General features: G+C 46.6%; 1 protein-coding gene across 2 annotated transcripts in view; it reads left to right on the forward strand.

Annotated features, from left to right (window-relative positions):
- Positions 1–23,857, forward strand: part of COL6A3 (collagen type VI alpha 3 chain) — an 80,904-nt gene that overhangs the window by 15,337 nt on the left and 41,710 nt on the right. For both annotated transcript variants that reach the window (XM_082659023.1, XM_082659024.1), the window contains 10 exons: positions 3,568–4,170; positions 7,791–8,375; positions 10,054–10,653; positions 11,935–12,507; positions 13,933–14,541; positions 17,241–17,846; positions 19,199–19,813; positions 21,049–21,648; positions 22,291–22,628; positions 23,719–23,797. In XM_082659023.1, the coding sequence (XP_082515149.1) occupies positions 3,568–4,170; positions 7,791–8,375; positions 10,054–10,653; positions 11,935–12,507; positions 13,933–14,541; positions 17,241–17,846; positions 19,199–19,813; positions 21,049–21,648; positions 22,291–22,628; positions 23,719–23,797 (5,208 nt within the window). The remainder of the gene's footprint in view (positions 1–3,567; positions 4,171–7,790; positions 8,376–10,053; positions 10,654–11,934; positions 12,508–13,932; positions 14,542–17,240; positions 17,847–19,198; positions 19,814–21,048; positions 21,649–22,290; positions 22,629–23,718; positions 23,798–23,857) is intronic.

Consider the following 23,857-nt stretch of genomic DNA (forward strand, 5'->3'; position numbering starts at 1 on the left):
CCCAATGGTTATCCGTGATTTCAGCTTTGATAGGGGTGGGAGGGCTCATGACCCTACCAGTGGGTCTACTTCTAAGAGAGGGGTGATGCACAGTCTGGATCATTTGCATTAAACCTGAATAGCATTCCCTACTTCAAATGATGTGTCTCACCTCTGCATTATGACACTAGTGTCGATCCTGCCAGATTACAGGAAAAGAAGGTGGACCCTGAGAGCACCCCAAACCAAGCACTGCAGGTTACAAGGAGGTTACAAGATGGCAGCTCTAATGACCTTTTCCATTGGCTACAATGTGCTCAGCATCAATAATTCACTAATCATTGCTTTTCTGGATATAGGGATAATAACTCTTCCATGTCAAAAACAATGAAAGGGATCAGGTGAGAAATGGAACATCTTCTCTTTATTGGTGTTTTGGCCAATTTAGGAAAAAGGGTGGATGAGTTTGCCATTATGTTTAACTGTTATATAAATGGATAAACGATTAGATTACCATATGAATGCTAAATGAGCCTGTCAACATAGTCTGTTTCCACACAAATGACAAAACCTTTGTTTTTATGCCAAGAAAGCATCTCTGTCTTCTAGTGTCCAAGCCGCTAGCAGCACCGGGGTGGGATATTAATCCATTTATGTTGTCTTTTCTAATTAACTTCACTCTGCAATTCTGCCAGTATCATGTCCCACTGCATGTTCCATAGCAAAATAATAATAATAATAATAAAAATTCTCTGCTTATAGTTTTTGGGAAAGGTAGTCAGGAAGGCATTATGGAGACTGCTAATAAGTTAGGGCCACTTCTTTCCGTTTCCTGCCCACTAGGTAGGTAACTTTTCCCCATGAACATATATATGATGGCGCTGTTCTAAATGAACTGTACTCAAGTAATCACTGAAAGTTGTGTTTTTTTAAATCCCTTTTATCAATGGATATAAAATACAAAAGCTTTTCTAAAGCAAGAGCTAAAGGTGACCTATGTATCCGTGAGGATGAACTTTCTTTTCTTTGCAAAATATAAAGATTTAGAAAACTCGCAAAACCTATCTGCAGTTTTGTGTTTGCATAGGAAATACAAATGTGATCTTTTAAATCTTGCTTGGAAAAAGGAAGCATCCCATGAGCTAAGGAAAGCATTGTGCCCACACCAGTGTGCTCAGGAAAGTAGCGTTTCCAACGATGTTGAAGGAACCTATGATTTTTCCATGGCTGTTTCGAAACTTTTCCATAGAAAATGCCACAGATGGTGTGATACATGAGCCATAAAAGCAGAAAACCAGACAACTTCACATTTTGAATTTTAGAAAGACCTGATTCCTCTTAGAGTTAATATCGATCCCTGGTATGCCTTGCTGTACACAGGAACCGGTCTCTCTTGTGTCTGTCTGAGGCTTCGGCTCTCCTGGATAACAGCATGCCCTTGTGTGTCCCATCATTGTGTGCATAAGAGGACAACGTGGTTTTTTCAGTGATGACAAATTATCCAACATTTTTCTATGACCTGCTGTGGTTCAGCTTTTTAGAAGAGCAGTAATCAAGGGTTTTCCCTCAGTGTTTGTTTATTTTATTTATTCTATTGTGAACTGCAATCAAAAAGTAAGTAATAAATTAATAAGGAATGAGTCATCTGTGATTTAGGGATCGTTCTTCTTTTATTGATCTTAGGTTCAGAGTTAGTCCTTCCTTTAAAGGTCTCGGTTTGCTGAGTAAGGGGCAAATCTTCCTTTGTCCCTCAGGGTCATTGGTTTAGGCCTGGGAAGGGTTGAGGAATTTTGTGGTATGATTTGCTGAACCTGGAGCTCCCGGCACCATGTGGGCCATTTCTATGGCTTGCAACATAATTCACACTGCTGACACCGCACCATCCCATAAGATCCTTCAGGAACCTTACGGTTTGGTTAAAGAGTAGCAAATGCTTTGCAATTCTTAGCAAACGCTAAGTTAATATCTTATAAAACCTTACAAGATATTTTCACATTAGTATCTTTCCCTATGAAAGGAATCCCTCTACAAAATTGCTGTTAGGGGTTTCATGTATGTAAGGGGAGAAAGAGAGCAGTTCTGATTCCAGTAATCCCAACTGCAGCCATCCTTGGCTAAGATTCCCCAAGGGGAGAGCTTGGGTAAGAACATCATTTCACTATAGCAAAATTCCTTAATTCCATGAGACAAGATTTGTTTCCTGTTTCCATTGTGGAAATAAAAGCAATTTTGTTGGTACCAGGAAAAATTAATTTTATGTATAAAATGTTCACTGTCATTAAAAATATCAGAATGAATGATTGTCTATATAATATGACAATTATACTCCAAACATAACTTCCTAAAATCCAGAATATAAATACCATATATGCTCACATAAAATCTCTTCCTATTCCTAACATCTACTTAGGTTATTAAAATATATTTGCTAGAATAATTTTACTTTTCATATCGTTTAACTCAGCCAGATTTAAACATTCTAGCAGATGAGCCTTTGAAATATTCCACCCAGGTTCATAGTTTATTGATTGCTATTCCTTGCTCAGTGCTTCTGTGAAACCCCCATTCTCAGTAACAGAATGGAAGTGTCATGTTTGCCATTGTGGGGAGCAAAGAGATCTTGGTCAGCCTTTTTATGTCCATTTGTATAACTCCGGAGCTAATTCTGATTCAGGGTTTACTAGATGCCCATGGGCTTGCCAGGCACTCGGTCTACGATGTCATAAAAATAAGGTTGGATAATTATGTCATGACTGGTTTCATATCACTCTGCTTAACATTGTTCTGCATTATGTGATTGAATATAGAGGCAATGGCAAAAATAAATGAAGAGAACACTTAGCTGAATCCCAGACTTGCATTTGAGTTTCACGCAACCAAACGTCATTTGAGAAACAAAAATCAAACCAAAATGTATCAGAGCATTTTTGAATCAAAACCGTAAATGTTGTTTGAGTTCTCCTTTTCGTATTCCCAAAGTGGTAGATACACAGACACTTTGGTTTTTAAATAAAAAAGAAGGAACAACAGTTGCTCAAGGAATCAAGTGTTTAACATACTGGGACGATGAATCACCAAACCCTAAATCTGGGATTCTGTCTTGTGCTGTGGATTTGGACAAAGAAAATTCTTATAATGACTTGAGGATTATAAGAGAAACGTCCTCAAATTAGAAATCATCTTTGGACCTTTGTTAATATACTCCTTTACTTTCTCCTGTAGGTACGGTAATGCATAATTCCATGCAGCTACAGTTCCCTCCAAATTTAGTAGAAATTTTCAGAATATACCCAGAAATTGAATATGTGTTGAAATTTGACTACAAAGATGACACAGAAGAAAATTTGATATCAAATGCCCTACTAAACACCATCATTTCTGTTAAGAAATGATGTTAAGAAGTTGCCTCTTATCCATTCAGAATGCAGAACTAAAAGAGAATTTCACATTCCTTAATCAACGTGTGTTTTGTTTGTCCATATTTCGTGTTTCTTATTGGTTTCCCAAGAAACATGTCAGAACACTGAACGATGCATGTGGTCACTTGTTCTAATGCTTTCACATTTTTTGCATTTCTCTCTTTTAAAGCACAAGACTCTGCTGACATTATTTTCCTAATTGATGGATCAAACAACACCGGAAGTGTCAATTTCGCAGTCATTCGCGACTTCCTTGTAAATCTCCTTGAGAGACTCTCAGTTGGAACTCAGCAGATCCAAGTGGGGGTGGTCCAATATAGCGATGAGCCCAGAACGCTGTTCTCCTTAAACAGCTATTCCACCAAGGCTCAGGTTCTGGACGCAGTGAAAGCCCTGGGGTTCATCGGTGGGGAGTTGGCCAATGTCGGCCTGGCCCTTGATTTTGTGCTGGAGAATCACTTCACCCGGGCAGGGGGCAGCCGAGTGGAGGAAGGGGTTCCCCAGGTGCTGGTCCTCATAAGTGCTGGGCCTTCTAGTGATGAAATCCGAGACGCGGTCATAGCACTGAAGCAGGCTAGCATTTTCTCGTTTGGCCTCGGAGCCCAGGCCGCCTCCAAGGCAGAGCTTCAGCACATAGCTACCAATGACAACTTGGTGTTTACTGTCCCGGAATTCCGTAGCTTTGGGCTCGTCCAGGAGCAATTACTGCCGTACATTGTTGGCGTGGCCCAAAGGCACATTGTCTTGCAACCGCCAACCATTGTCACCCAAGGTACGTATGCTTTTCTCACCATCTGTGTGGTAGTGGGCTGTCTGTGTGTGTTTTTGTAGCAGTCAGGTGGGCACCTTGCAGAATGATTCGCCTCGGGAGAACCTGTAAGTACCCACAGCCGAGTCCTTCCACGATGAGCTAGTTCTTGGATGTGGTGTCTGTGACGGTTGCAGTGTTCCAAAAAACACAGAGATCTGTGATTGAGTGGAAAGTTCTTTTTAGAGCATGAGTTGTCAAGAAAGTGTGCTTTTAGGGCTAATTCGACAAACCTGTTACGTTGGTTATTAAACATCGTCGTATGATCTACTTATAATGCAGTCATCTTAAAAATGGATCTCTGGGGGTCATTATGGTTCTGAGACAGTTACTCCAGGATAATGGCATTGAGCTCTAAAAGTCAGCCCGTGAGAGTGTGCTGACATGTGAGAACTGTCTCCCCAAAGTCAGTTTTGTGATGCGTAGCAGGAGTGGCATTTCTGGAGGTAAGAAATAACAAAGCACTCGCTTGGGGGGATGTTTATGAAAACCGTTTTTCCTGTGTTTACTGAGTTGTAGAGTAGCTCTGTTGACGGAGAGATTATACACTCAGATGGGAGGCCTTTGGCAAAAGAGCCCGACTGGAGTCATTTTAAAATAACATATAAAGCTGAGCAAGTCACATAAGAAAACACATTTCACGGACGTGGGAGGTGGGAAGTGTATTTAAAAATTTCAGTAAGAACCCAGTGGTGCTTGATGCTGTAGCAGGTAAAAATCTGGCAGATCCAGGTGGACCAGGTTACATCACTGGTGATCTCACCCGTCCGTCAGGGATTTTATTATTAATGGTTTTAGGCATATTGCTGGGGGGGGGGTAAATTAAGAATTGATGCAAAATTACATCCAGAAAATTCTCCTGATATTTCCAGACTTCCCTCTGATTGGAATACAATCTATCAATATTAAAGTTTCTCTGGGCTTGCATGGTTTTGGAAACAAAAGAATGACTTCCATAGGTTTTGTAGACACTCAGAGAGCGCCATGGCTGCTGTCCGAAGAGTGGGCCTTTGGTCCCAGGTCTTATGTTAACGAGCTGTGTGATCCTGGGCAGCCCACACAGACTTTCTGGGCTCCAGTTTTTTTGAATTGATGACAGAGGATGAAAGGATATTTCTGTTCCAGGAGAAGTTTCAAGTTCATTTTTATCTATGGCAGTCCAGGCCCTTATTTCAGCTTTCCCTAGCTGACTTTCACTCCTCACTTACAAAACCGTCTTTAATCTTTGTGCTTCATCTGTAAATATTCAACAGATATTCTTAGCTCTCAGGTATGTGCTGGACACCAGGCCAAGCACTGGGGACCCAGACTGATGTGGCCACTGGCTCGTTGCAGTATAATGGGGAGATAGATCACGAAAACGTAAACCAACGACCAGAAAACTACTCCCAGAGCGTGACAGATGAGGACACTAAAGGGGGCTGTCAGGGAAAGAAGGGGGAAAGAGAGCTGTAGGTCAAGTGGCCAGGGAAGGCTGCTGTGAGGAGCTGCAGGACAGAAGCAGAAGGAACAAGGTGCCAGGTGTGGCGGTCAGTCGTGCAGCACGAGGGAACCCGGCCGCACCCAGGACTGTCAGGGGGAGGCGGGGCTGGAGCTCACTGATGCCTGGAAGCCTGGAGAAGCCTCTGGGTTAGGGCGCGCACATCACCAGCTTGGGTGAAGTCCTCCAGTGGCTTCTATCTTTTTCAGTGAAGCTGGGGGGGACAGGAGGACCTGCTTTATTGGAGGTCAGGGTCCCCAAGTCACTGAGAAGAATCACCTAGGAGTAGCCTTGAGTCACCCTAAGAGGAAGGTGCAGAGGAAGACAGCAGCGAGGAAGGGCGATGGGGGCTGGACGTTTGCCGGAGGAGATTTTGCTTGGGAACAGGAGCGTGGGAGAGCGAGGACTGCCACCGGTCCTGGGCTTGCAGGGGGCTTGGCGTCCTTGGGTCAATAGGGGGGTGAGGGCTGCAGCCGACTGGTTACAGGACCTTCAGGGTCACCGTGGTAAGGGCGTTCACACCCAGCCCCAGCAGAACCGTGTGAAAGAGGGGAGACGGCTCTGTTGGCATCTCGCAGCAGGAAGAGGAGAACTCTTACTGGAGGGGGAGGGAGGAGACGAGGTGGGGGTGAGTCAGCCCAGAGACCTGGGGGTGAAAGGGATCTGCCTTCCTCTCCATCTATCCATGTGTTGCATGCACCTTAGTGAATTCAGGAAGCTCTGCATTTATCGTTTCAACTCCTACATCCACGGTATGGAAGGCACGTTGTGAGAGTGGGTGTTTCCAGGTGAGCTCGCTCTCCTTGTATGTGTCTAGAAAGCACACATGTGGTTAGCTGCACAACTGTGTATATGGCTTTTAGGTGTATATGGAGAGAGGGAGAGGGAGGAAGCAGGGGGTGTGGCTCTCAGGGTCTCTCAGCACCCCCCGGGTAGGGAGAATCCACGTGTCTGCAGGCTTCGATGGAGAATTGGAGGACTTGGAGTTCACCGTTTACACCACGACTCAATGCCAAAGCAGTGGTCCCCACGTGCCTGTCCCTGAATGCTTTGTATCTACGGTACCTTAACATGTTTTCTCTTAAAGAGGAGAGTTTGGACCAGTGCTGTCAATATAATCAAACGTCAAGTGAACTGAAGTGTTACGTGCCATCCATCTGACTGCAGGGGGTAATGAGGCCTCCTCATATGCAGATGATCATTTAATAAATTGCAAACACTCCTGCCTCTGCTTGAACCATTTATGATCTTACGAGTCTTGGAAGCCTTCTCCGTTTTCTGGATGGGGTGCTGTGGTCCGATACGAGCCTCGGTTCCCGAGACTCAGGTGTGCTGCCTGGGTGTCGATACAGCAGGTGGACACAAGTTCATAGTCACTTGGAGGCAGTGATCTTGTTAAGGTGTTTTTGCTTTGTGAGTTGTCTTTGGGTTGTCATAACCTTAACATGTAACGTGGGACCTGCACAACGCCTCTCTCTTAAATGCAAATACTTCTGGGCCACTTCCTAGTTTTGACATTGATTTCCTTTTTATAAGTTTAGGATGCCAAATAATTGGTGTTTTTTTTTTTTCCCTTGCCTGAAAAAATCAAGACAGGGACAAGGGTACCAAAAGGAATAGAGGTGCTTATGCTTGTTCAAGTTTTGCACTTGGCAGTAGGTGTTCATGAAATCAGGATTGTGAAGCACAGGGCTCTCCGAGCAGACGCTGACTGCTTCTTTAATTATTTGAGCTATGGCTTCGTTCTCACCTCGAAAACCCAAGCTATAGATTTATGGTAGAAAAGAGCTTGCTGACATTTTTAGTGACAATAGGGTAAATAAGTGTTGAATAAATCGACGTTGATTTTTGTGCAACTGTTTTGTAAAAAGTACTAAGAGAGGGTGGGGGTTTGGGGAGCCCCACTTGCCAGCCGTAGGGAAGCTATAACTAGCGCAGCTATAACTAATGTGTGTGTTAGGACAAATTCCTCAGGGGCTCCCGTGGACTTGACATTGGCCAGGGCAAAGGGAACTCCCCTTGGGTGGTGTTAGCTGTGTAGAGAGTCATACTGAATGTGATGCGTAAGGCTATTCTACTCACCTTGTCACGTTGCTACCTACAGTCATTGAAATCAACAAGAGGGACATAGTTTTCCTGGTGGATGGCTCTTCTGCACTGGGACTGGTCAGCTTCAATGCAATCCGCGACTTCGTTGCCAAGGTCATCCAGAGGCTGGAGATCGGACAGGATTATATCCAGGTGGCAGTGGCTCAGTATGCAGACACAGTGAGGCCGGAGTTTTATTTCAATACCTACCCCACCAAGAGGGAGGTCATAACCGCCGTGAGGAAGATGAAGTCCATGGATGGCTCGGCCTCGTACACAGGCTCTGCTCTGGACTTTGTTCGGAACAACCTGTTCACGGAGGCGGCCGGCTATCGGGCCGCCGAGGGGGTCCCTAAGCTTTTGGTGCTGATTACAGGTGGTAAGTCCTTAGATGAAGTCAGCCAGCCTGCCCAGGAGCTGAAGAGAAGCGGCATCATGGCCTTTGCCGTCGGGAGCAAGGTGGCCGACCGGGCTGAGCTGGAAGAGATCGCTTTCGATTCCTCCCTGGTGTTCATTCCTGCCGAGTTCCGAGCCGCCCCGTTGCAGGGTGTGCTGCCTGGCTTGCTGGCGCCTCTCAGGACCCTCACTGGAACCACTGAAGGTGCGGTGGGGAGGGTGTCAGACACGTGAGAGGGCTGTCTCCAGGCAGAGTCTCTGGGGAAAAAGCAAACCCAAGTTTTATTTGTGTTCAGCTGAGCAACACCTTTTAAATGATGGAAACCATAGCAACCAAGATTTATTTCGGGTTTCCTTTTACCCTGACTTGAGAAATATATGACTTAAAACACCATGTGATACAACTGTATGTCTTAAAATGTCATAAAATAAGAATCGTGTGACTTAGGCTATAGGACCAGAGACTGCCTGTCTTTGAAGCTTCTGGCCGAGAGATCACCTTTCTGTTCTGATCCCTCTTGAGGTCTTAGTGTTCTGTCTCTACTGGTGACTCCTGTCCAGCCCCCTCCCACCTCCACCAAGATGAAGCCTGGCTCTTCCTTTCCCAAGTAGACAGTTTACTTCTAAACGGTCCAAACCTGAGCATTCATCCTCTGTCCTCTCTCTTTAAGGGATTTCCTTCAATGGGGAAGCATAATGAGGGGATGCGTGTGCAGATAAAAACCCAGTGGTCCTCCAAACCCCTCATTTATTACGGTTATCACTGAACAGTTATTTTTAAAGACAGGATAACAGTCAATGAGCTTACGAATTGAATCAGTGCAATTCACCGTCCTTAAAGAAGATGGATATCACAGAAACAAGCTTTTCTGCCTCACAAGCTTCACCCCTGGAAGGATGTTCGGTGCATGTCCCACGGTGCATGGATGCATGCTTTCTCCTCAAGCTCTCTGGTCTTCTAAAATCCACTCTCTCTCTCTCTTTTATTTCCTTAAGACTTCTAATCCACACTTTCAGAGCCAAGGTTCAATTTGACAGAACGTAGGATATAAGTAGTTGTTAGGCTTCCATTTTAGTGAAACGTCAGGGAAGAGATGGGAAAGCATTTGGTAGCATGTGTTGGGGAAAACACTCCGATCTGAGAATTGTACTTTCGATTCTTCATGAGCACAACGTCAGCCAAGCATAGCAAGGAGTCTCTTTGCATTTTAAGGTGTTTCCGTGACCCTGTGATCTCACTCAGGAGGAATCCCGTGGGCACTGGTTGGATTATTGCCCGCCAATGCCGTGACTCTTCTATGGGAGAGTCGGTAGAGAGTGACAAGTGGGCCTCCCTAGGAATATTTCAAGATGAGAACAGCCTAATTTTGCTGATTTTTTTTAGCCTTAGGGAACTCATGTTCTCAGGTTAACTTGGGCTCACCCTTCTAATCGATCTGTAAGTGGAAATTTATCTGTAACTGTGTAGAGGGAAACCCAGGGGGACCCAGTCTCGCCCAGGTAAACCTGGCTCTGACCGTGGTCATAAGGCGAGTGGTGCAGAAGGAGCAACACCCTTGCAGAATTCATTTCCAGGGAAGGAGTGTTCTGTTTCAAGGGTTCTGATCACTTTTGTTGGTTGTAAACATTCTAGCTTTTGGCACCGTATCTCTCTGTGAGCCCACTTGTTTTGTAATGTCGGCTATCAATTCTCCTCACAAACACCAGCCCCCACTGGAGGGAAATAAGCAGCTTTATGCCACATTTTACGAGATGGACGTGCTTGGCCTCACTGATGTTCTCTGTGTTCTACATGTTGGCATGTGTGCCTGGGCTGTGGGCACACATGAGGAAGCCCTCTGCGGTTGTGTATGTCTCACTTTGTTTTCTGTGCTCCACTGCAGTTCACGTAAACAAAAGGGATATCATCTTTCTTTTGGATGGATCGTTCAACGTTGGAAAGACCAATTTCCCTTACGTGCGGGACTTTGTCATGAATGTAGTTAACAGCCTTGATGTTGGAAGCGACAATATTCGTGTCGGTTTAGTGCAATTTAGTGACACTCCGGTGACGGAGTTCTCTCTAAACACCTACCAGACCAAGTCAGAATTGCTAGCTCACCTGAGGCAGCTGCAGCTCAAGGGGGGTTTGGGCCTGAACACGGGCGCAGCCCTAAGCTATGTCCATGACAACCACTTCACCGAAGCTGGCGGCAGCAGGATCCAGGACCGTGTGCCGCAACTCCTGCTCTTGTTCACAGCCGGGCAGTCTGAGGACTCTTATTTGCAAGCTGCCAACGCCCTAGCACGCGCAGGCATCCTGACATTTTGTGTGGGCACTAGCCAGGCCAATAAGGCAGAGCTTGAGCAGATAGCTTTTAACCCGAGCCTGGTGTATCTCATGGATGATTTCAGCTCCCTGCCTGCTTTGCCTCAGCAGCTGATTCAGCCCCTAACCACTTATGTTAGTGGAGGTGTGGAGGAAGTACCACTCGCCCAGCCAGGTAACGCTCTCCGACTGTTCCGGGCTCCCTCTTCCCCCCTGACACCACGTTGGCAGGCAGATGGCCCGATCTGAACTCCAGAGCGTGGCGATAAGCTATAGAAAGATGATGGGCTCTCTTTAGTTGAAGGATTTTGAAGGGGGGGCTTGAGACACTCTACCAGCAAGCTTAGATGCTCTGTCTAAAGGATGTTTGCCCATGAAAGAAAGTCTAGAAAATCCAGTTTACGTTCTGTCCTGGTTGTCCCACTCTTGATTCAGAAGCTTTACTTATTTATTTATTTTGCCCCAATACCTCTGAAGATTCTGGTGAGCAAATCCAGATGGAAATGGGAGAAAAACAGAGAAAGAGAGAGAGATGGATTCCCTTTCATACATGAGTATGCACTGGGAGCATTTAAAAATGGAAAGGATTTTCCTGATATGATATTTTTATGTTCCAAATCTGCTGTATCTAGAAAATTATTTGTCATAAGCCCAATGAAGGCTGTATCTTTATGTGATGGCAAAATGGAAAACGGTTTCCAAAGGAAGTCTGGGTGATGACGATGACTGCAAATTACTAGGGTGATGAGATACAGACTCTTAGATCTACCAGTCGCTGACATCACAGATGGGTAGCAAGATAGATCCCACTGAAACATAATCAAAATAGTTCTAAGAACCGTGTGTGCTGAAAATAATGTTCACATGACATGCCGTAGCCCCCTATGTCCGTGTTTTCTGTTGTCTGATCACAGCAGATTGGAAATCACTGACAGAGATCCTGACCCACAGACCGACACTGGACACTATTTTGGGTTCTAACCCATAAGCTCAAATTTAATGAAAAGAGAATCTAATTAGAGCATGTCTATGTGTCAGGTGGATATCCCATATCTGCCTTTGTCACTAGAGACAGATCCATTTTTAAGCAGAAGAACAACAGGACCATATTTTCAATAGTTCTCTTTATAACAATTTGAAAACACTGTCTGTTCTCCTAGAGTGGTTGCCACCTGATATAAGAACAGGACCCTCTGAGCTTTTCCTTGGCCTGCTTTGTTGAGGAAGCATGATGTTAGGTTGGGCAGACCGATCTAGTTGTCCTAATCCTGTGCATAGATAAAAGGGGGCATTTGAAAGGCACCTGGTGTGGGTTTTCTCTTCCCTTGCTGGTGCAGTGATACCAGATGAATTTTGTGAACTCCCATTACCAAAAGCTGGTGGTTCTGGGCTCAGGTCAGTTTGGTGCCTGTTGTGTTCTTGTCCCTCACTGTGTCCTAACTCTCCTTCCTTGTAGAGAGCAAGCGAGACGTCCTGTTCCTCTTTGATGGCTCAGCCAATCTCGTGGGCCAGTTCCCTGCCGTCCGCGACTTCCTCTACAAGGTCATTGATGAGCTGGACGTGAAACCTGACAGGACCCGGATTGCGGTGGCTCAGTACAGCGACGATGTCAGGGTGGAGTCTCGTTTTGATGAGCACCAGAACAAGCCCGAGATCCTGAATCTCGTGAAGAGAATGAAGATCAAGACGGGCAAAGCCCTCAACCTGGGCTATGCCCTGGACTACGCGCAGAGGTACATCTTTGTGAAGTCCACTGGAAGCCGGGTCGAGGATGGAGTGCTTCAGTTCCTGGTGCTGCTGGTGGCAGGAAGGTCATCCGATCGTGTGGACGGGCCAGCTCTCAACCTGAAACAGAGCGGTGTGGTGCCCTTCATCCTCCAGGCCAAGAACGCAGACCCTGCCGAGTTGGAGCAGATGGTACCATCCCCTGCCTTCATCCTGGCTGCAGAGTCTCTTCCCAAGATTGGAGACCTTCAACCACAGATTGTAAACCTCTTAAAATCGGTGCAAAACGGGGCGCCAGCACCAGGTAAGGCATAGAACTTCTGGTTGCTTCTGCAGCCTAGTTGTCCCATGCTTGAGTCGATGGTAGGCGGCTGGCTCCTGGTCTCTGGGTAGAAGCCCTCCTTGGGTTTCCAAGAAAGATAGGTGATTTCTGCAGGAACAATGGAATATGGCTTTTCTTTCCCCAAGGTGACTCTCTAACTGCTCTCTAGGGCAAAACAGGAGAATCAGGGTGATTATTTTTAAGGACATTATAAAATTTAGCTATATCAGTGGTTAAAAATAATCCTTTTTTTAAAAAAAAACACAGGTTTTACTATATATATAATAAAAGCCATATAACACGGTCACATTAGAGCTAACACGGTTTTCATCTTCATGTAGTTCCCCAATTTCTTATTTTAAGGGGGTATCCCTGTGTCATAATTCATTCTCTGCATTCATGAAAACCATAAAGCATGAAGAGAGGCAGGCACATTCCCATTATAAACGCTGCATTAAAGTTTCTCAGTACTCATCTTTGTTACCATGACTTCATGCTTAACCACTTTGCATTTGGTGATAAAACTGCAGCAAAAAGAGTAATTAACTTCACATATGATCCCTTTGATTGAAAATAGAGCATCTAGAGCTTCTCTACATTGGCTGTTGAGCACGTTCGCTGTGGGTTTCGGGTTGTAACCTGGACATCTGGGTTACATTTTCCCCCATTTATCCGCTGTGACTTGCAGTACATCATTTGAAACCTCTCATCTATAAAGTGCTAATGGTTGTGCAGACTCCGCCGACCATGTCTCTCTCCCTGCTCCCAACATTTCTTCTTGAGGACAACGTTGAAACTTAACAATACTGTTCAAACGTGGAAAAGTTCTAAAGTGAAAGGGCTATACCTTTATGTATTGGTGCATCAGTTTCCTAATCCTGCCTTAATAAATTACAATAAATTTAGTGGCTTAAAGCAGAATGAATTTACTATCTTAAGTTTTAGCGGTCGGAAATCCAAAACCTGTTCTACTGGGCTAAGATCAAGGTGTCAGCATTGCTTTCCTTCTGCAGTTTCTGGCCGATTACCCACTTCCTTATCTTTTCCAGTGTCTAGGGGCTGCCTGCATCCTTGGTCCACTGCCCCCTCCTCCATCTTCAAAGCCAGCAGATTTTCTCATATCTCTGGCCTCTTGTTTCCATCCTTACCTCTTCTCCCTCTAACTCTAATCCTCTTATCTCCCTTTTATAAGGACACGAGATTGATCACACTGGATCTACCTGGATAATCCAGGACAATCTCCCCACGCCTCTAACCCTTAATTTAATCACACCTGCAGATTTTCTTCCATATAAATTCCAGGGATTAGGAGTTGGATATCTTAGGAGTTATTCGGTCCACCACAGATTGGTATGAAATTATCCCTATTGTGTCCCGTGTGAGTCACAGGGGCTGTCTTCCTTCTAGTTTCAGGTGAGAAGGATGTGGTGTTTCTGATCGACGGCTCCGACGGTGTCAGGAATGGCTTCCCGCTGTTGAAAGAGTTTGTCCAGAGAGTGGTGGAGAGCCTGGACGTGGGTGCGGACCGGGTGCGCGTAGCTGTGGTGCAGTACAGCGATCGGACCAGGCCCGAGTTCTACCTGAATTCCTACATGGACCAGCAGAGCGTCATCAGTGCTATCCGCGGGCTGACGCTGCTGGGCGGGCCAACTCCCAACACCGGGGCCGCCCTGGACTTCGTCCTGAGGAACATCCTGATTGGCTCCGCCGGGAGCCGCATAGCAGAAGGCATCCCCCAGCTCCTGGTCGTCCTCGCGGCCGGCAGGTCTGGGGATGATGTGAGAGGCCCCTCGGTGGTCCTGAAGAGGGGAGGGGCCGTGCCCATCGGCATCGGCATCGGGAACGCTGACATCACCGAGATGCAGACCATCTCCCTCATCCCGGACTTCGCGGTGGCCATTCCCACCTTCCGGCAGCTGGGGACCATCCAACAGGTCATCTCCGAAAGGGTGACCCAGCTCAGCCGCGAGGAGCTGAGCAGGTTGCGGGCATCTGTGGTCCCTGTAACGAGCCCGGGTAAGGAGCGGATTCTTTGGCTCTTCATTCCTTGAAATATCTGGGGCTACTTGTTTGGCCTGTGTGTTACAAAGTATTCTCAGTTTTGTTTCCTCAGCTGTAGGGAGTGAAAACCAGAGTTACGCGAAGAATCAGGAACCACGTGGGCTTGGTGCCAGAAATGGCTTGGGAAGATGCTAAGATTCATGTTTTGGGCCAAATTCAAGTCTCAAAGATGGGCGTAGGCTTGGCTTTCAGCTCAGACCCCTAATTCTGCATAAAGGCTCTGTATAACCAACCGAAAAGAGAGGCCATCTAATTGATAGTTCCAGTTCAATGCCGGGTCCAGGCTTCCCCTGGTCGGTCCAGCTGGCTGCCTCCTGTGATCGAGGAGGGAGTGTGACCACAGGTGGCCTATCAGGCTAGAGCACAGTCTCTGAAACATTGTTATTTCCAGACCCAATGTGTCAAGATTGCTTTTTTCTTTTACATCTTTATTGGAGTATAATTGCTTTACAATGGTGTGTTAGTTTCTGCTTTATAACAAAGTGAATCAGCTATACGTATACATATGTTCCCATATCTCTTCCCTCTTGCGTCTCCCTCCCTCCCACCCTCCCTATCCCACCCCTCCAGGTGGTCACAAAGCACCGAGCTGACCTCCCTGTGCTACGCGGCTGCTTCCCACTAGCTAGCTATTTTACGTTTGGTAGTGTGTATATGTCCATGCCACTCTCTCACTTTGTCACAGCTCACCCTTCCCCCTCCCCATATCCTCAAGTCCATTCTCTAGTAGGTCTGTGTCTTTGCTTGGTGCAGAGAAGTAAGTGTCTTAACTGACAGGAAGGCCACCTGGCTGTTATGACCTCGGCTTATTCTATCTCCTCCTTCCTGTTCCCCTTTCCTAGGCCTGATACAATGAACTGGAAAGTGGAGGGAACCTTACTTGCTCAGAAGGAAGGGGGCTCAGATAGACCCACCCTTCCCAAAATGCCCACAGAGCGCCTGCCCTCCCTGGACACTCGGGTGGGGAGGGCACGGTGGTGAACAGGCACGTGCATCCTCACTCCCGTGTGGCTCACATTCTACAGAGCCGTCCACATCAAGGCTTGGGGAGGGGAAACTAGGAAGGGCTCGCGGGGAAGGGGGAGGGAAGAGTAAAAGCAAGTGAGAGGAAAGCCGATGTAGGACGCAGTGCTGTTTGGGTGGGTGAGGGAGGGAGGGTGACTGGCACGGTGCTGCAGAAAGGGATTGCTTCCCTCGCTGATGTCCACACAGAGTGCAGCTCGCCCTGCAAGGCTTCCCTGGAATGTTCTAGAGGGCTTGCCATCAAATAAATTTGGGAAGGCAGTGGGATAAATGAAGTGAGGGTCTTTTTGGTTTTGGTTGGGCCCTAATTGATATGTGTTGTGCATCCCCAGTACAATAAGGGAACACAGCATTTCCCAAACTTGTTTGGCTGCAGCAGTCCTTTTTCTTTTTTCTTTTTTTTTACTTTTTACTAGAGTCTAGTTGATTTACAGTGTTGTGTTTGTTTCAGGTGTGCAGCAAAGTGATTCAGTTATACATGCACATATATCTATTATTTTTAAAATTCTTTTCGCATTTAGGTTATTACAGAATATTGAGTAGAGTTCCCTGTGCTGTACAGTAGGTCCTTGTTGGTTATCTATTTTAAATGTAGTAGCGTGTCTATGTCAATCCCAAACTCCTAATTTATCCCCCCCGCCATCTTTTTTTACGGTGCATTGGAGGTACTGGTACTCCCAAGAAGACACTTCAGAAATGCTGTCATCGTGTGTGTGCAGCTCACTTATACACAAAAGCCTATGTTTCTACAACAGTACGACTCCTGGTCTATCGGCTCTCCCGCTCTTCAAGATGACTGTTTTCTACCTTCTCCTTCTCCTGTTTCTTCTACACTTCTCTTCCCTCAGCTTACTCTGAGCTGGTGATCCTGATTCCCATTTCACTGAGAAAATATAAGTAAATTGGAAAAGAACTTCCAGAAGCCTTACTGTCTGTCCCAGCATCAGTGTCCATGTCTCAGCTTCCTCTCGTTACTTGGGTGAACTGTCACTGCTTCCCTGGGCAGCCTCACCACTTCCCTACTCCTCTCTCCTGCATCATCAGTTCTCTGATGTACTGGGTGATTCCTTTCATGATACAAATGCAATGCCTTTTCTTTTCTCGTAAAAACTCTCCCTTGATGCCCTGCTCCCACCTGCAGCAGTGCTCCAGGCTCCTTTATAAAGTGTTGCTGTCTACAATTCTTCTCTGGACACACCCTAACCTGTTGTTTGCTCTCTCTGCTCCACAGAAGGTGCTCTGGTCAAGGTCCCTCCATCTGGCAAATCCCAGTAGTCAGTTGTCGGGCACTGTCCCACTTGACCTATGAGTGTCATCTGTCACAGGTTCGATCCCCTCCTTCCCCAGACCCCATCCCCACTCGGTCTAGACCTGGCTCCTGCGTGTCTAGGTTCTTCCTCCTGCTGACTTACTTTTCCTTGCCCTTTGCTGCTTCCTCCTCTTCCCTCTGACTTTTAATCACTGAAATGCCCAGGACTCTCTCCTGGGACTGGTATTCTAACTCAAATAGTCTGAATTAGGATACCTTACCGGTCAGGTGGAAATTCTCTGACAAATTGGGAGGCTGTTCATTAACACTAAGAATTTGGTGTCGGTGAAGCTGAAGCCCTATGGTAACGTTTGATTCACAGGTGTCGGCGGCAAGAGGGACGTGGTCTTCCTCATCGATGGGTCCCAAAGCGCCGGCCCCGAGTTTCAGTACACCCGTACCCTCATCGAGAGGCTGGTTGACTACCTGGACGTGGGCTTCGACATGACCCGGGTGGCCGTCATCCAGTTCAGCGAGGACCCCAGGGTGGAGTTCCTGCTGAACGCCCACTCCAGCAAGGACGAGGTGCAGAACGCGGTGAGGCGGCTGCGGCCCAAGGGCGGGAGGCAGATCAACATTGGGGGCGCCCTGGAGTACGTGTCAAAGAATATCTTCAAGAGGCCTCTGGGGAGCCGGATTGAAGAGGGTGTCCCTCAGTTCCTGGTCCTCATTTCTTCCGGGAAGTCTGATGATGAGGTAGACAAATCGGCAGTAGAGCTCAAGCAGTTCGGTGTGGCGTCACTTACCATCGCAAGGAGCGCAGACCAGGAGCAGTTGCTGAAGATCTCCCTGAGCCCTGAATACGTGTTCTCAGTGAGCACCTTCCGGGAGCTGCCCAGCCTGGAGCAGAAACTGCTGACACCCATCACAACCCTAACCTCCGAGCAGATTCAGCAGCTCCTGGCCAGCACGCCCTACCTTCCTCCAGGTAAGGTTGGGCGTTTCTTGTTCTTTGTTGTGTCTTTTCAAAAAAATATAAAAAATAACAGGCTCTAAGGCCATGGTGCTCACAAGTAAAATTAAAATAACGGGACACCTGAGATTGAACCAGCTGGGTCTATTGCTTGTGGCAGGGAGGAAGGACACACACGCTGGTGAGCCACAGGGCATCTCAGCGGGAGGGTGTTAGGAAGGGCTTATGATAGGACTTGAACTCATCATAGATGGCTTGAGGAAATGGGACTTTGCCCCGGATCGAATGCTGTCGAGAAGGAGTAATTTTATGATTGGATATCTTACCAAATCTCATGGCTAACGCTGAAATTGATACAGAAGCAGTGGTCACACCTATGATCCAGGATGGGGAGTGTCCGGTGATTTTTGTTTCCTTTTTGTCAGTGTTCAGATATGATCAGGGCGTGGCTGTCTCTGATACTGATGTTCTGTGAAATCTTTTATGTGCCACTGGAGAATCCAAGTCCTGGCTGTGTATGCCTGGCCAGCTTTTCTCTCTCTCAAGATAGATGGTTCAATTCCATGACCTGCTCAGCTTTTGCTGTGCTATGTTTCCACTATAAGTAGCCAGTGATTTATGAGGCAAATGTTGAATTTGTTGAGAGGCAAGATATGAGCTATTTAATAAATGGCATCCAAGAAGTACCTAGAATTCTAATCAATAGGAAGCCATGGCTCATCTTTCCTAGGACTTTTGATTAATTTTATAGTTAAAAATGGATTCATGCAAAGAAAATAGGGGCATAATAGTGAAAATAAAAACTTCGTATAAATGCTAGAGATATGTGAGAAAAAGAAATACTATGAATCAAACACCAGGAATGATGGTGTGGCCTGCTGGAGCGAGTTGGGATTCTCCGGGCTGTCACTAGCTAAGTGGTGGCCTTGGATGAAGTGAGGGCCTTTGTCCTCAGCTGTCTCTTTTCTTGCACAACAAAGATGTTGATGCTGGTGATCTCAATCCCTTCTGGTAGTAACAGTTCGTGATTCATAGATTATGGTAACCCAGGATTCGTTTCTAAGTGCTGTTTATATTTTTGAAATGAATTGTAACCCAGACACCAAAGCCAAAATTAAAATTGAGTAAACCCAGAAAGAGAAAGTTTTGGAGAACTTAAAATATTTCAAGAAGCAGAAATTGTTTTGATGCAAAAGGCCCAATTTGTAATGATTGATTAAAAAAAGCCAAAGAGATAAACACATGCACATCGGCTTATAATTTTCATGTCAATTGATATTTTGGTGCAACATAGAGCAAAGTTCAGAAACGAAACCAGATGCGTGCTAGTCTTGTACTGAGTTTTCCTTTTTCCTTTTCATCCACAGCCCTGGAGAGTGATGCTGCAGACATCGTCTTCCTAATCGACAGCTCTGACAGTGTGAGGCCAGATGGCATTGCACACATTCGGGACTTTGTTAGCGGGGTCGTGCGGAGACTTAACATTGGCCCTAATAAAGTGAGAATTGGGGTCGTGCAGTTCAGCAATGATGTCTTCCCAGAGTTTTACCTGAAGACCTATAAATCCCAGGCCAGCGTGCTGGATGCCATACGTCGCTTGAGGTTCAAAGGGGGGTCTCCGCTGAACACTGGCAAAGCTCTGGAATTCGTGGCAAGGAATTTCTTTGTCAAGTCTGCCGGGAGCCGGATAGAAGACGGGGTGCCCCAACACCTGGTTCTGTTTCTGGGTGGCAAATCCCAGGACGATATTTCCAGGTATTCCCAGGTGATAAGCTCCTCGGGGATTGTGAGTTTAGGGATAGGAGACCGAAACATCGACAGAACGGAGCTGCAGACCATCACCAATGACTCCAGACTAGTCTTCACGGTTCGGGAGTTCAGAGAGCTCCCCAACATAGAAGAAAGGGTCGTGAACTCCTTTGGACCCTCCAAGGTCACCCCTGCACCTCCAGGAGTGGACATGCCCTCTCCCTCACGGCCAGGTATGAGCTGTGGTACCCGTGATGGCAGAGCGGGACACCAATTTTTTTTTTAATTGAAAAAAAGCAGTTAGTATTCATTTTAATAATTTTCTTCTCTCAGGGTCGTGGCTGCCATACAATTAGAAACTAAATACGGGAAAAATAATTGAGTTGAAATTGTAGGAGGAATAGAAGGAAACGCATCTCAGAAAGCATATGGTCATTGATTCTTCCATGAGCTTCCACGAGGCTAATCATAGCCCCATTGAAAGGTTCTATAAAAGTGCATTGAGGGTTAGCCACAGACTCATTGGCTCTCAGAATAAAATGGCATCTTTGAAGTTGTTCAATCTACGCCCCTCCGAACATGATTGGAAGTCAGCCTCTCTCCTTGGTGGGGTCCTGGTCCAGTCAACCCTCTTTCTTTGGACTGGTATCATCGGGAATTTAGAGCTGTCCACCTATAGCTTTGACCTCATGCTCCTGGGTCTGACCTTTGGGGCTGCCAAGAGCAAACGGAGTCCCTCCACCGACCCACGTCTTTCTTAGCTCCTACCCCAGGTGATAGCCCCTCAGACATCTGGAGCAAATGATTAGGGCTGGTTTTCCATGGGGCATCTGCACTCCACTTAGCTCTTTCTTGTCTTCCTTCTGCGCTGGTGGTGGAACATCTCACAGTGCTCCAGATTCCCTTCTCTCTACTCCAGTCTTGATCCCTTGATTGGAACCAGGGAATTATCTCCAAATGTCATTGAGTGTCACAGGCTCCAGCAAAGCTCTTGGCATGCTGGCTGGTGATCCTCCAAAGGTGCATGGAGTCTGCTTCCCATTTTCCAATCTGTTTCTCCCAGCCCTCCCTTTCCCCGTCTCTAGCACAACTCCCCCAACTCCTTCCAGACACTATCATTTATTTTTGACCAGGAGGAAAGTGTGTAGTGGCATTTCCTAAAACCCCTGATATCACAGACTGTTGAATCCATGGCATAATCTCATTTTGCACAGGATAACTGGGACTCAGTTCCGCTGAGTTTTCATGTCTCCTTTCCTTTTGTTTAGGTGATTTATCATTTATCACCTAAACGTGTTTTGAGGACTGTGAATTCAGGAGCTCTAGAGTCATGGAACAGAGTCCAAGGTGTCCACTGTGAATGAATTACAGGAATGCCTTATTTTAATCATTTTATGTTTTGTGTTTTTGCTCTGGATATAGAAACTAAATTTCTCCTTTTTTTTTTTTTCATTGTAATCGTCTTTAGAGAAAAAGAAAGCAGACATCGTGTTCCTGTTGGATGGTTCCATCAATTTCCGGAGGGACAGTTTCCAGGAAGTGCTCCGTTTCGTGTCTGAAATTGTGGACACGGTTTATGAAGGGGGAGACTCCATCCAAGTGGGGCTGGTCCAGTACAACTCTGACCCCACCGACGAATTCTTCCTGAAGGACTTTTCTACCAAGGAGCAGATTATTGATGCCATCAACAAGGTGGTCTACAAAGGGGGGAGGCACGCAAACACCAACGTGGGCCTGGAGCACCTGCGGCTGAATCACTTCATACCAGAGGCAGGCAGTCGCCTGGATCAGAGAGTCCCGCAGATTGCCTTTGTGATCACCGGAGGAAGGTCGGTGGAGGATGCCCAGGAGGCGAGCCTGGCACTCACCCAGAGAGGCGTCAAAGTGTTCGCGGTGGGCGTGAAGAACATCGACTCAGAGGAGGTTGGGAAGATCGCGTCCAATAGTGCCACGGCGTTCCGAGTGGGGAGCGTCCAGGAGCTGTCGGAATTGAGCGAGCAGGTTTTGGAAACTCTGCATGACGCAATGCATGAAACCTTATGTCCTGGTGTGCCTGATGTTTCCAAAGGTAATGCCCTTTAGGTGCATATTTTCAACCATGTCCTGTCGATGTTGGTGAGTTACCTGTTTACCCAGATCCCCAGCGCTGGCCTCTGGGCTCCTACAGCATCTGGTGTGTCAGGCATTGACTTACATCCACGTGGGTTGGGTCCTGGTTGTCACCTACCACTGTGATCGGATGTGGTTCCAGGATAGGAGTGGATGTCTGTCTTTTCTTGCTCTTACCAGATTTACTCCCCATCCCCTACTCTTTAATCCCCTAAATAATTCAGACTGATTGATGCCTGTTTCTGTCTGTAGGTTTATCAGATCAATTATTTGAGATCAGAGGGTTTGCGTTCTCAAGTGTGTTTAGTCTAAAGCACAAACTCGGGATGCACTTAGATAGACACTGACTGTATACGTTGCCAAAGTTGATTAATATCAGGAAAGCAAACATACTGAATGGCAAACAATTTTGGCTCCGAAGAGTCAGTGTGAGTTCTCCCAGTGAGAGAGGCAGATCTAATTGCTTCTCAGAGCTCACGCACAGAAGGTCCCATTTTGCACTTGAGCGTGGCGTCCTGGTCCACGCCCCGAGCTGTGCCTGTAGGTTGAACACATCTCGGCAGCTCGACTTCGAGCTCACGGCCTGCTTTTCCCTTTACAGTCTGTGACCTGGATGTGATTCTGGGCTTTGACGGTTCAAGAGATCAGAACATATTTGTGGCTCAGAGGGGCTTTGAGTCCAAGGTGGACACCATCCTGAATAGAATTAGCCAAATGCAAAGGATCAGCTGCAGCGGCAGCCAGCTGCCCACGGTGCGGGTGTCCGTGGTGGCCAACGCGCCCTCGGGCCCCGTGGAGGCCTTTGACTTTGCCGAGTACCAGCCAGAGCTGTTTGAGAAGTTCCAGAACATGCGCACCCAGCACCCCTACGTCCTCACTGCGGACACGCTGAAGCTCTACCAGAACAAGTTCCGGCAGGCCTCGCCAGACAGTGTGAAGGTGAGGACGGCTGCCTTGTTTCCGCTTCCTGGGCCATCTCTGGGTTTTACTGGGCAGGGGCAAACCTCGATGCCCGGAAGCCCCCTCCCCAAACGGTTCTTCTATAGATGCTCTTCATGTTTGATGGGGTTGGTGATGCCTGTATGTAAGAGTCCTTTATTATCAACTGGGCTGAAATGGAATATCTTCTTCTAGTTTTACTAAAGCTCTAAAAAAAATCTTGGAAATCAGTAATTAAGCTTGAATGCATTGAATTTGTGAGTAATTCATGTTTAATCATAGTCCTGACCATTAAATGCATTATGTTCTCTATTTGTATTTACTTTTATCTCTCTCTTTCTCTGTATTGGTTCATACACACACACACACACACACACACACACGCACGCACGCACGCACAATCAGTTTGCTAGGGCTGCCATAACAAAGTTCCACAGGTTGGGTGGCTTAAACAACAGGAATTTATTCTCTCACAGTCCTGGAGGCTGGAAGTCTGAGATCAGAGCGGCGTCAGGGTTGTTTTTCTGGAGGTCTCTCAACTTGGCTTGGAAACGGCATCTTCTCCTTCTGTCACCACGTGTTTTTCCCTCTGTGTCCTAATCGCCTCATCTTAGAAGGACACCAGTCATATTGGATGAGGACCCACTCTAATGACCTCAGTTAACTTATTGGCCTCTTTAAAAGTCCTATTGCCAAACATGGTCACACTCTGAGGCACTGAGGGTTAGGACTTCAAAATATGAATTTTGGAGCACGGGCTACACAAACACACACGCACGCATGTACACACCCACGCATACACATGATTTCTAGAAACTACATCTCCTAAATAAGATAATGAGATAAACTTTTTATATCCATTGTTGACTGTGCTTTTTAATCAATCAAGTCCTACCCTATACCCATTTATTTTATACCTCATTTATTGCACAGTATCAAGGAACTATGAACATGGGGTGATTGTTTCTCAACCTTGGCCCCCAGTTTCCTCTGCTGTAAAGTGGAGGCTTTGAACTGGCTAATCCTTCTCTCAAGGGTCTGTGATGTTTCTTTTACTTTGGCTGGCGCTTGACGTATCTTTTATCTTCAGGTGGTCATTCATTTTACTGATGGGGTGGATGGAGATCTGGCTGATTTACAAAGAGCATCGGAGAAACTCCGACAAGAAGGTGGGTTCTGGGGCTTTCTATGGGAGAAGGAAACCTGGGTGAGGCAGGCGCACTGCTGGG

Source organism: Grampus griseus (genome assembly GCF_964374135.1).
Source record: "Grampus griseus genome assembly, chromosome: 7".
Taxonomy (NCBI): Eukaryota; Metazoa; Chordata; class Mammalia; order Artiodactyla; family Delphinidae; genus Grampus; species Grampus griseus.